The sequence below is a fragment of the Pogoniulus pusillus genome, chromosome 4, assembly GCF_015220805.1.
Source record: "Pogoniulus pusillus isolate bPogPus1 chromosome 4, bPogPus1.pri, whole genome shotgun sequence".
In the NCBI taxonomy this organism is placed as follows: domain Eukaryota; kingdom Metazoa; phylum Chordata; class Aves; order Piciformes; family Lybiidae; genus Pogoniulus; species Pogoniulus pusillus.
The window spans coordinates 47,246,832-47,259,769 of NC_087267.1; the positions used below are offsets into that span (position 1 = coordinate 47,246,832).

The 12,938-nt window shown below is 51.9% G+C and overlaps 1 protein-coding gene across 1 annotated transcript in view; it reads right to left on the reverse strand.

Annotated features, from left to right (window-relative positions):
* Positions 1-12,938, reverse strand: part of AHCYL2 (adenosylhomocysteinase like 2) — an 85,299-nt gene that overhangs the window by 18,904 nt on the left and 53,457 nt on the right. The window contains exons 2-5 of the mRNA XM_064142782.1: positions 7,663-7,771; positions 4,627-4,770; positions 3,277-3,377; positions 958-1,060 (exon numbers count right to left, since the gene is read on the reverse strand). Coding sequence (XP_063998852.1) covers positions 958-1,060; positions 3,277-3,377; positions 4,627-4,770; positions 7,663-7,771 — 457 coding nt within the window. The remainder of the gene's footprint in view (positions 1-957; positions 1,061-3,276; positions 3,378-4,626; positions 4,771-7,662; positions 7,772-12,938) is intronic.

Here is a 12,938-nt window from a genome sequence, read left to right on the forward strand (position 1 = left end):
TTAACATCTACCTTCTAGAAGAAGCTGCAGAGATACAGAGTGAGGACACACACAGGTAGGGGTCAGTTTTCACCTGCCTAATTGCTTCCTCTCCTCCAAGCCAGCAGATGAGAAGGCAACAGCCTCTCAGTGCACCAAGGTTTCACTGCCAGTTGGTTATGCTACCTTCCTCTGAGGCACATCAACCACCAAAGTATTTGGGGATACATGTCCATGACCAACTACTCCTCGAGCTTCAGTGAGCAAGACCAAGCAAGAGGCAAGGTGGAGGCTTTGGCTTCTTCTTGTGGGTCTCTCAAGGAGCACCTCAAGAGGGTTTGGGTTAAGGAATACCCCAACAAGGTTTGAAGCAAGGAATGTCCCAACAGGCTTTGGATTAATGCCTCTGTCAAAAGGGTTTGGGATAAGGAATCTCCCTAGTGGGTTTGGATTAAGGAGTGTTCCCAGGGGGTTTGGATTAAGGCATCTCCAAAGGGAGTCTGGATTAAGGAATGTTCCAAGGAGGGATGGATTAAGACACCTCCAAAGGGAGTTTGGACTAAGGAACTTCCCAGCAGGGTTGGGATGAAGGCAGCAAGATGGACATCTTCTGTTCTGTGAGTGATGTCCCCTCAGATTTTCTCTTTGTCCCCTTTCAAGCCAAAGTTATGATTCATTTATAGAACTGAAATCAAATTTAGCTCAGTTTCTCTTAGCAAAAGGACTTTGAGGTTGGCAGAGCCTTGATGCCTGATGATCTCCATCACCATCAGCTCTGTTATGGACCTTTTCTATCCCAGAGATAAAAATATTCCAAGCTTTTTCAGACCAAGGAATGGGACTGATCTTGGGCTTCATCCTAAAGAGATAAAAATGTAGGCAAAAGCCCTAAAAAGAGCTGACAAATGAGCTAAAGGTGATGGAGCAACAAGAAACCCTTCTACAGGCAGAAAGGAGACAGAGGGTGAAGTCTCCTACCACTCTCAGCAAGGGCAGCAGCCACTTCATTAAGGGTGGAGTAGATGTTGCAGGCAGCCCATCGGCACTGCGCGCCCAACGCGCCCAAAGTCTCCATCAGGACCTGCAACCAAGATCCAAAAGAAACCAAACCAACGTCAAAAAGAGCCATGGAAAGAGCAAAACACAACTGGGATTTGGGTTTGTGGCTTCTGGGGAGGTTGAACTACCTGAAGCTTTTTAAAGCAGCACTCAGGGCTGTGAGAGAGGTGCCCGGTTTTGATGGTGTTCAGTGGATGATGAATGGGTGGCACCCAGGAATAGGACAAGGAATCATGGATATAAGGTAGAGCACAGCAGGTTCCACCTGTCATTACTGTGAGGGTGACAGAGCACTGGAACAGGCTGCCCAGAGAGCCTGTGGAGCCTCCTTCTCTGGACACTTTCAAAGCTAACCTGGATGCGTTCCTGTGTGACCTGTCCTAGCAGGAGGGTTGGAGCTGATGGTGTCTGCAGGTCCCTCCCTGCCATTCTGTGCTCCTGTGTGACCTGTCCTAGCAGGAAGGTTGGAGCTGATGGTGTCTGCAGGTCCCTCCCTGCCATTCTGTGCTCCTGTGTGACCTGTCCTAGCAGGAAGGTTGGAGCTGATGGTGTCTGCAGGTCCCTTCCTGCCATTCTGTGCTCCTGTGTGACCTGTCCTAGCAGGAAGGTTGGAGCTGATGGTGTCTGCAGGTCCCTTCCTGACATTCTGTGATCCTGTGTGACCTGTCCTAGCAGGAGGGTTGGAGCTGATGGTGTCTGCAGGTCCCTCCCTGCCATTCTGGGCTCCTGTGTGACCTGTCCTAGCAGGAGGGTTGGAGCTGATGGTGTCTGCAGGTCCCTTCCTGCCATTCTGTGCTCCTGTGTGACCTGTCCTAGCAGGAGGGTTGGAGCTGATGGTGTCTGCAGGTCCCTTCCTGCCATTCTGTGCTCCTGTGTGACCTGTCCTAGCAGGAGGGTTGGAGCTGATGGTGTCTGCAGGTCCCTTCCTGCCATTCTGTGCTCCTGTGTGACCTGTCCTAGCAGGAAGGTTGGAGCTGATGGTGTCTGCAGGTCCCTTCCTGCCATTCTGTGATCCTGTGTGACCTGTCCTAGCAGGAGGGTTGGAGCTGATGGTGTCTGCAGGTCCCTCCCTGCCATTCTGTGATCCTCTGTTCCTGTGTGACCTGTCCTAGCAGAAGGGTTGGAGCTGATGGTGTCTGCAGGTCCCTCCCTGCCATTCTGTGATCCTGTGACAATGCAGCATGGGTAAGTGTGGATAAAAACACCTCCATGAAGATGTCATTCAGCAAAGTCCCAAAGCCAGCCAGGAGAAAGCCCTCCTGAGCCATGTTTGAAGGAGAAACCACAGCTCTTGGCTTTTCACAAGGGCAGGTAGTGATAGGACAGGCTTTAAACTAGAAGAGGGAGATTTAGATTAGAGGTATGGGAGATGTGGTGAGACACCACAACAGGTTGCCCAGACTGGTGGCAGAGCTCCATTCCTGGAACTATTCCAGGCCAGAGTGTTTGGAGCTTAGAGCAATCTAGTTGCAGATGTCCCTGTTGACTGCAGGAAGGTTGGACCTGATGACTTTGAAAGGTCTCTTCCCATCCAAACCACTCTGTGTAACTTATCTTCTGATCACCTCTTCTTCCTGTTCACAGGACACAGGACATTGTATGTCCTTAGCTGTCACTGCTTGAGCAAATGCTCCATCCCAGAATCCCAGCAGGGTGAGGGTTGGAAGGAATCTCTGCTGATCATAAAATGGTTTAGGTTGGAAGGGATCTCAAAGCTTAGTCAGTTCCAACCCCTCTGCCACAGGCAGGGACACCTCCCACTAGAACAGGTCACTCAAGGCCTCATCCAACCTGGTCTTGAACACCTCCAGGGAGGTTGGGGAGCACAGAATCACCCAATGTGATCAAAGATCACATTGGGTGATTCTGTGCTCCCCAACCTCCCTGGGCAACCTGTGCCAGTGTCTCACCACCCTCAACCTGTGCCACCAGTGTCTCACCACCCTCACTGCAAAAAACCTTTCCCTAACATCCACTTTGAATCTCCCCTCTGCCACTTCAAACCCATTCCTCCTCCTGTCATTACAAGCCCTTGAAGTGCCATCCCTGGAGGGGTTTCAAAGCCACGGAGATGTGGTGCTGAGGGGCATGGTTTAGTGGTGACCTGGCAGTGCTGGGTTAAGGGTTGGGACTGGATGATCTGGAAGGTCTCTTCCAAGCACACAAAGTCAGTTGTGTGGCTCCACGAGGCTGAAAGAGTGGCAAATGCCAGTCTGGGGTTTGTGGGTGGTGTCTCACCGCTGTCTGAGCTGTGATGTGTGTGCAGCCCACGATCTTGGCTCCAGCCAGAGGCTTCTCTCCCTGAGCTCTCTTCCTCAAAGCCATCAGTGCAGGCATTTCTGAAAGGCAAAATGGAAAAGTCCATCCACTTAGAATCATGGAATGGTTTAGGTTGGAAGGAACTTCAAAGCTCAGCCAGTTCCAACCCCACACCATAGGCAGGGACACCTCCTACTAGAACAGGTTGCTCAAGGACTCATCCAACCTGGTCTTGAACACCTCCAGGGAGGTGATCTTTGATCACATTGGGTGATTCTGTGCTCTCCAGCTTCCCTGGGCAACCTGTGCCAGTGTCTCACCACCTTCACTGCAAAGAACCCTTTCCTAACATCCAGTTTGACTCTCTCCTCTGCCACTTTAAACCCATTCCTCGTCCTCCTGCCATCACAAGACCTTGTCAGTAGTCCCTCCCCAGCCTTCCTGTAGCCCCCTTCAGATACTGGAAGGCCACTCCAAGGTCTCCTCAAAGCCTTCTCTTCTGCAGGCTGCAAAGCCTCAGCTCTTGTAGCCTGTCCTCACAGCAGAGCTGCTGCAGGCCTTCATGGCCTCCTCTGCACTGGCTCCAACAGTTCCATGTCCTCCTTGTGTTGGGGGCTCCACAACTGCACACGAGACCTCAGGTGGGGTCTGAGGAGAGCAGAGCCAAGGGGCACAATCCCCTCCCTTGCCCTGTGCCCACACTGCTCTTGCTGCACCCAGCACAGGGTTGATGGGAAGAGGAGAAGCCACCAGCACCACTTTGATCCCAGCTCTCTGGTACCTTGCTGAATTAGGATATCTGCAGCAGCTTCAGAATAGAGCTGAGAGCACAGATCAAGTCAGTCATGGGACAGATGTGAAGGACCCAACAACCTCCTGAGGTCTTCTCCTTAGCATTTAGGATGTAACACCTTTGGGTTTTCATGTTCCTTCCTGTGAACTCCCAGGTGAGACCGGAGGAGAACCTGCCTCAGACTGAGGAGGACTTGGGACTTCTCCAGTCTCCCTCCAACTACCTCAGCAGTCACCTCTGCTGTGGGCTTCTGGAGCCCACCATGCTAGGCCAGTGCTGACTGATTTATTTGAGGGATTTCACCTTTTCTACTGATTTTAACCAAATCCATTTGGCTGCAGAGTGCTCCTTCAGCAGCTGCTTGCTTGGAGCTAGCACCGTAACCTTCTAACCCCTTTCCAGCACTCCCAAGTTCTCCAACGCTGGTTTCAAGGCCACCACCATAGCGAAGGTCACAAGAAGAGGATTTGGTGGAAGGAAGAAGCCCAGAAGACAGCCCAGGCCAAGGTGGAGGTTGAGGAATGTGTCCCCTTTACCTTGCTCAGCGATTTCGATCTCCCGGCGCCCAAACTCTGCCTGTTTGATGTTCTTGACGCAGAAATCGCTGCTGCCTTTGGAGTTCTTCTGCTGCTTGTCGCGGGGGGAGGTCTCATCATCAGAGCTGTCTGTGTAGGAGGCAGCTGGAGAAAGAAAAGCAGGTCAGAGATGCACCAAAATATTCCCTAAAGCCAAAGCACCTGCAGCTGGTCTGATGAAAGTGCCTACAGATGTCCCTCTCCATGTGCACATCAACCTCTGCCTTCCTCGGCCGGGATCTCCTTACAGTGACCATTCCCCACAGGCAGCTTCTACCTGCAGTGACCTCTCTGGTAAGCTGAAGCTGAGGCAGCAGTGCCCAGGTGGGCAGCACAGCCAATGGCATCCTGGGCTGGCTCAGGAGCAGTGTGGGCAGCAGGACAAGGGAGGTTCTTGTGCCCCTGTGCTCAGCACTGCTCAGGCCACCCCTGCAGTGCTGTGTCCAGCTCTGGGCTCCTCCATTGCAGAGAGATGTTGAGGTGCTGGAAGGTGTTTGGAGCAGGGCAGCAAGGCTGGGGAGGGGCCTGGAGCAGAGCCCTGTGAGGAGAGGCTGAGGGAGCTGGGGGGGTGCAGCCTGCAGCAGAGGAGGCTCAGGGCAGAGCTCATTGCTGCCTGCAGCTGCCTGCAGGGAGGCTGTAGCCAGGTGGGGTTGGGCTCTGCTGCCAGGCAAGCAGCAACAGAAGAAGGGGCCAGAGGCTGAAGCTGTGCCAGGGCAGGTCTAGGCTGGATGTGAGGAGGAAGTTGTTGTCAGAGAGAGTGATTGGCATTGGAATGGGCTGCCCAGGGAGGTGGTGGAGTCTCTGTGCCTGGAGGTGTTGCAGCCAAGCCTGGCTGGGGCACTTAGTGCCATGGGCTGGGTGACTGGGCAGGGCTGCGTGCTAGGCTGGGCTGGCTGAGCTTGGAGCTCTCTTCCAACCTGGTCTTGAGGCTTTGGCCAGCTTGCTCTAGGGTAGGGTGTCCCTGCCCAGGACAGGGGGGCTGGAACTAGCTGATCCTTGTGGTCCTTCCAAGCCTGACTGATTCTATGGTTCTCTGAAAGCCCAACACCACTTTTCCATCATTCCAACAGCTCTGTCAGCATTTTTATAGCAGAAAACCTAAATCAAGGAGGCCAACCCTACCCCCCAAGCATGACCATGGATTTCTCATCCCTGCAGCACCCAGCAAGCTGATTACTTTCCCTTCTGGCTTGCATGAAGGACTTGAATGATCCCATGGAGCAAAAGCTTAGTGTTGTCCATGTGCCAGGCTCCCCAAGACCCGCTTGGGTCTTAATCCTCTTAGAGAGGAGAATTAGGCATTGCTGGAATTTCTCTGCACAGCTTCCACCCCAGCAGGGTGGGAAAGGCAAGTCTGACCCTGCAAAGGGCAATCTACTCCTGCTGCTGCGTCCACAAGCCCACAGCAGCCCCTGAAGGAGCAGGAGAACAAAAGAACACCTTACATAAGAGCGAGTTCCTGAGAAGGACTGCAGAAGGAAGGATTAATTGGGTGCAGCAGGATTATTGCCATGAAGACAACTAATCTGCAGAGGGGTGGCATAAAACCACAGCTCTGGGGGCTGGGAGCTGAAAAGAGTTTTGTCTTCAACAGCAAATGACACCTAGAGGGTAGGCAGAGCTTCATATGGAGGAGGTTGAGTGGCCATGGGGGTGTTGGCTTGATGGTTGGAGATGATGATCTCAGAGGTCTTCTCCAACTACATGGATTCTGTGATTCTATGATCTTAGAAGCCTTCTCCAACCAAAATGATTCTGTGATTCTATGATCTTAGAAGCCTTCTCCAACCAAAATGATTCTGTGATTCTATGATCTTAGAAGCCTTCTCCAACCAAAATGATTCTGTGATTCTATGATCTTAGAAGCCTTCTCCAACCAAAATGATTCTGTGATTCTATGATCTTAGAAGCCTTCTCCAACCAAAATGATTCAATTATTCTATGACCTTAGAGGTCTTCTCCAACCAAAATGATTCAATGCTTCTATGATCTCAGAGGCCTTCTCCAACTAAAATGATTCAATGCTTCTATGATCTCAGAGGCCTTCTCCAACCAGAATGATTCAATGCTTCTATGATCTCAGAGGCCTTCTCCAACCAGAATGATTCAATGATTCTATGATCTCAGAGGCCTTCTCCAACCAGAATGATTCAATGCTTCTATGATCTCAGAGGCCTTCTCCAACCAGAATGATTCAATGCTTCTATGATCTCAGAGGCCTTCTCCAACCAGAATGATTCAATGATTCTATGATCTCAGAGGCCTTCTCCAACTAAAATGATTCAATGATTCTATGATCTTAGAAGTCTCTTCCAACCCATTATTATTCCATTCTTTACTTCTACACAAAGATTCATGGAATGGTTTGGGTTGGAAGAGACTTCAAAGATCATCCAGTTCCAAGCCCTCTGCCAAGGGCAGGGACACTTTCCACTAGACCAGGTTGCTCAAGGCTTCATCCCACCTGGCCTTGAACACCCCCAAGGACAGAGCATCTACAACCTCCTTGGGCAACCTCCCCACTCTCACTGTGAAGAATTGTTTGCCACACTGCTCCTGAGCCAGCCCAGGATGCCATTGGCTCTGCTGCCCACCTGGGCACTGCTGCCTCAGCTTCAGCTCCTCTCTGCCAGCACCCCCAGCTCCCTCTCTGCCTGGCTGCTCTCAGCCACTCTGGCCCCAGCCTGCAGTGCTGCTTGGGGTTGTTGTGGCCAAAGTGTAGAACCCTGCACTTGACCTTGTTCAGTCTCATCCCCTTGGCCTCTGCCCACCCATGCAGCCTGGCCAGGTCCCTCTGCAGGACTCTGCTACCCTCCAACAGCTCCACACCGCTCCTAGCTTGGTGCCATCTACAAACTTACAGCTGCTGGACTCAATCCCCTGCTCCAGATCATCAACAAAGATAGTGAAGAGGACTGTGCCCAGCACTGATCCTTGGGGAGCACAAGATCTTTGAGTGTGATGAACGCTGTGGTGGCAGCAGTTGATGTCCCTCACCTGAGCTGTAGCTGTCTGTGGAGGACTGCGAGATGGAGCGGGACAGCGAGCGGCGGCCAATCTTTGTGGGGCGCTTGTTGAACTCTTGCTTTTGGTCAGCAAATTGGATCTGTTGAGAGAAAAGAATCATTCCATGAAGAGTCAAAGCCCAACAGCCTGATAGAATCATAGAATGGGTTAGGTTGGAAGGGATCTCAAAGGTCATCTTGTTCAAACTCCACTCGCGCCATAGGCAGGGACACCTCTCACTAGAGCAGGTCGCTCAAGGTCTCATCTAACCTGGCTTTGAACACCTTCAGGGAGGTTGGGGAGCACAGAATCACCCAATGTGATCTTTGATCACATTGGGTGATTCTGTGCTCCCCAACCTCCCTGGGCAACCTGTGCCAGTGTCTCACCACCCTCAACCTGTGCCAGTGTCTCCCCACCCTCAACCTGTGCCAGTGTCTCCCCACCCTCAACCTGTGCCAGTGTCTCACCACCCTCACTGTCAAGAACAACTTCTTAACATCCAGTTCCAATCTCCTCTCTGCCAGTTTAAACCCATTCCTCCTCCTCCTGTCCTTACAAGCCCTTGGGCTTTCTTATGACCACAAACCAACTCAAGCTGGTATACAACAGGGTTAAATATTTCCATCTCCCAACTGCTGAACACCATTTACTGTGTCCATTAACAAACCCCTCGAGGGATTTGGACAAGTTTGGGCCATTTGAAGAAGTTATCTAACCTGGAAGAATTTGATCCCCACCTGGGAACTCAAATTGAAGCTTAAGTTGACATTGTACTTTGTACTTTGAAGGAGTTGATCATAGACTCGTAGAATCAAGCAGGATGGAAGAGAGCTCCAAGCTCAGCCAGCCCAACCTAGCACCCAGCCCTACCCAATCAACCAGACCATGGCACTAAGTGCCCCAGCCAGGCACAGCAACTCCACCACCTCCCTGGGCAGCCCATTCCAATGCCAATCACTCTCTCTGACAACAACTTCCTAACAACATCCAGCCTAGACCTGCCCTGGCACAGCTTGAGACTGTGTCCCCCTGATCACAGGCTCAGAACATGTTAGGAGTTGGAAGGGACCCAAGGACATCATCCAGTCCAACCCCCCTGCCAGAGCAGGGCCACACAATCTAGCACAGGTCACACAGGAACACATCCAGGCAGGCCTGGAAAGGCTCCAGAGAAGGAGACTCCACAACCTCCCTGGGCAGCCTGTGCCAGGGCTCTGGGACCCTTCCAGTCAAGAAGTTCCCCCTTGTGTTGAGCTGCAACCTCCTGTGCTGCAGCTTCCATCCATTGCTGCTTGTCCTGTCCCAGGCAGCAGTGAGCAGAGCCTGTCCCCACCTCCTGGCAGCCCTCAGATATTGATAAACATTGATTAAATCCCCTCTCAGTCTTCTCTTCTCCAGACTAAACAGCCCCAGGTCCCTCAGCCTCTCCTCATCAGGCAGTGCCCTCCTGTCCCCTCATTATCCTCTTAGCCCTCTGCTGGACCCTCTCCAGCAGATCTCTGTCCTTCTGCAACTGGGGAGCCCAAAACTGAAGGCAGTATTCAAGATGAGGTCTCAGCAGGGCAGAGTAGAGGGGGAGGAGAACCTCCCTTGATCTGCTGGCCACACTCCTCCTAATCCACCCCAGGATGCCATTGGCCTTTTTGGCCAGCAGGGCACATTGCTGTGCCATGGGTAACTTGTTAGCCACCAGCACCCCCAGGTCCCTCTCCACAAGACTGCTTCCCAGCAGATCAGCTCCCAGCCTCTACTGGTGCATGATGATGCAGAGCTGGTACCTTCTTTTGGGGAACAGTAAGAGGTGAAAAAAGCAATGGAGGTCCTGAGTGGTTCGTTTAGAGTCAACCCAAGGCTGAGCTGGCACAAGGACATCCACAGCAGGAGGAGGGAAAGGACTCAGGAGAGGCTTTGCTGCAGCACCTGGGAGCTCTGCTAATCTTAAAGCAAACAACAGAACAGGAAATGGAGCAGGGAAGACCTAGGGGAGGGGAAAAAAAAACCCAAGCTAGATCCAGCTCATACTGCAGTGGAGGGTGTGTGGTGGCTTAACACCTCCAGGCCTGGAGCAGGCTGGAAGCCCAACAAAGGGTGAATGACTTCTCTCATCATGGCCAAGAAGGTCAATGGGATCTAGGGGTGCATTAAGTGTGTGTTGAGCAGATCCAGGGAGGTTCTCCTCCCCCTCTGCTCTGCCCTGGTGAGGCCCCACCTGGAATACTGCATCAAGTTCTCGGTTCCCTGGTTCAAGAGAGACAGGGATCTACTGGAGAGAGTCCACCAGAGGGCTACAAGGATGACTAAGGGACTGGAGCACTGCTTATGAGGAAAGACTGAGAGACTTGAGGCTTTTTAGTCTGGAGAGGAGGGGGCTGAGAGGAGATGTATTCAATGCATAGAAACATCTGAGGGCTGGGGGTGGGAAGGAAGGGACAGGATCAGTCTCTGCTCACTTGTGCCCTGGCACAGGACAAGGGGCAGTGGATGTAAAGTACAGCACAGGAAGTTCCACCTCAACATGAGGAAGAATTTCTTCACTGTAAAGGTCAGAATGCACTGGAATAGGCTCCCCAGACCCATCAGGAGACTGTCCAGACTCATCTGGACCCTTGCCTGTGATATGGTCCTGCTCTGACATGGGGGCTGGACTCAAAGATCTCCAGAGGTCACATCCAACCCCTAACATCCTGTGATCCTGTCAGCATTTCCCCTTCCCCACATCATCTCACCCAGGACACTCAACAGGATGACTTCATCTCATTCAGGACACTCAACACAAGCACTATGAGCAGTAACAGTGATAACTGCCTCCAAAGCTCTCCAAGTCCACACCCAAGATGGCCAAGGACACACCAAGAAGCCAAATTATGAACCAAATGAGGTAGAACTAAAGTGGAGCTGAAAATCAACCCTGCCCTCAGCCCCTTTAATGCAGCCATATGATGGGTTTAGCTTTAGCTGCACAAAGCACCAGGAGCAGAGAACGTCAGGAAGGGGCCAGGGCAAGGCTCAGGTCTGCTCTTTGATGCTTCACCAACATCTTTTGGCTTTAGCCTTCAAGCAGGCATGCAAAGATGCTGGGATTTGATTGAAGTCATTTGCTGTACCCACTTTCATTCAGGGATAGGTTTTGTATCACATGGACATGTGAAGGGTCCACCAGGAAGATACCTTCAAGCCAGGACCCACAACAGAGCTTTACTTTCGAGTTGATATCTCAGCACTTGATCCAGCTAGGGAGAAAAACCCAGGCCTTGCTCACCCAACCCAAAACTCCACTTCAAATCCCCACTAAACAGCACAAGGTGACCAACAGCACAACATGTCACCTGCCAACCTGGCTGCAAAGATGAGGACATTCAAGATGGGTACCAGGACAACAATCGAGTTCCACGTTGGACTCATTCAGCTCACACCATAAAACCTCTGAAGGTAACAGCCTGCTCTGAGTCAGGTTGGAAGGGACCTCAAGGATCATCTGATCCAGACTTCCTTGGGAAAAGCCTGGTCTAGACAAGATGGTCCAGCAAAATTCCATCTTAAAAGGATCTTGTCCAGCTACATCGTAAAGAACCCTGCTAAGGCTGAAGCTGTGAAGCCTTTAGGATCAGCAGCTCCATGGATTTAGGAGTCAGACCTGCTCTGCAGCTACACAAGTGCCACTGCTCTCAGCTTCCAGCAGGAGAGTATTGCTGTCTACAACTACCTGCAGGGAGGCTGTAGCCAGGTGGGGTTGGGCTCTGCTGCCAGGCAAGCAGCAACAGAAGAAGGGGACACAGTCTCAAGCTGTGCCAGGACAGGTCTAGGCTGGCTGTTAGGAGGAAGTTGGCAGAGAGAGTGATTGGCATTGGAATGGGCTGCCCAGGGAGATGGTGGAGTCTCTGTGGCTGGAGGTGTTGAAGCCAAGCCTGGCTGGGGCACTTAGTGCCATGGTCTGGGTGCTTGGGCAGGGCTGGGTGCTAGGTTGGACTGGCTGAGCTTGGAGCTCTCTTCCAACCTGGTTGTTTCTAGTCTATACTATTCTATTCCATTCCATTCTATTCTAACAATTCAAGGTGTAAAACCTCACCTCCAGAGGTACAAAGGGTTAATGCCTTCTAAATGCAGGTGCAAGGCTCATCACATTTCAAACGAGCCAAGCCTCACTTCAACCTGAGGCTTCCATTGCGAAGAGCTGCTCTGTGCTACCTCAGGGAGCAAAAATAAAGATCTCATCACCCCAGGACTTCCCTGAGCAAGCTCCCTGCTCTCAAAGCCATCATCTCCTCCAGCTTGATGTTCTGAAGAACAACCTCAGAGAAACAACGCCTGGCTCAAGACTTCATCCTTTCAAACCTCCTGCTCCTGAGTGAAGATGAAGAGAGGTTCATAGAATTAAAGTCTCATCATCCAAGTTTTCTTTTCCCTGGGAAACCTCCCTGCTCTCAAAGCCATCATCTCCTCCATCAGGATGTTCTGAAGAACAACCCCAGAGCAGCAATACCTGGCTCAAGACTTCATCCTTTCAAGTCTCCTGCTCCTGAGAGAAGATGAAGTTCATAGAATGGTTTGGGTAGGAGAAGATCTTTAAGATCATTGAGTCCGACCAAGCTCTCTGGAGATGGAGATCGTCTCCGAGCAGGTGGACATGGCCAGCTCCATAAGTAAGTGACTGGGGGAAGAGGGGAACAGTGAGGAAAGGAGTGGGAAAAGAAAGGTGGGGTGGAAAGGAGAACAGGAGTTAGGCTACCAAAGGCCACCCTCACCTGGGCTTTAATCCCCGACTCGCCGTTGACATTGTACTTCTTCTTGGTGAGCATCACCGGCACCTTCTTGGCACCTTCTCCCACCAGGACAAGGGCTGCCCCCTCATTTATACCTCCCAGCTTAGCTGCTCTGGTTTCAGCCTCGGGGTGGAGGGAAGGAGGGAGGGAGAAGGGAAAGGAGGAGGGAGGGGAAGGGGAAACGTTGGGATTTGCAGATTCCTCGGGCTGGGCTGTTGTTGTTTTTCCTATGCCTGCTGTTGGCAAAGAAGGAGCCCGGGAGTTAATGAGGCATCCAGCACCAAACAAGTCCTGTTTCTGTTCTCTGCCAGCTCGACAGGGTTTTTGCTTGACCCCAGGATGGTTTTTAACGTGCACAGAACAATGGCTTATTTATACAAGCAGAACGTTTCCCTGCTCGCTATAATTAACTTGCTAATTAGGCTCTTTTCAACCCCCCTCCCCTCCCCCAGTCACCGCTTTCCCTTTCCCCAATGGCAGATGATTGCCTCCACGGAGCCTCAT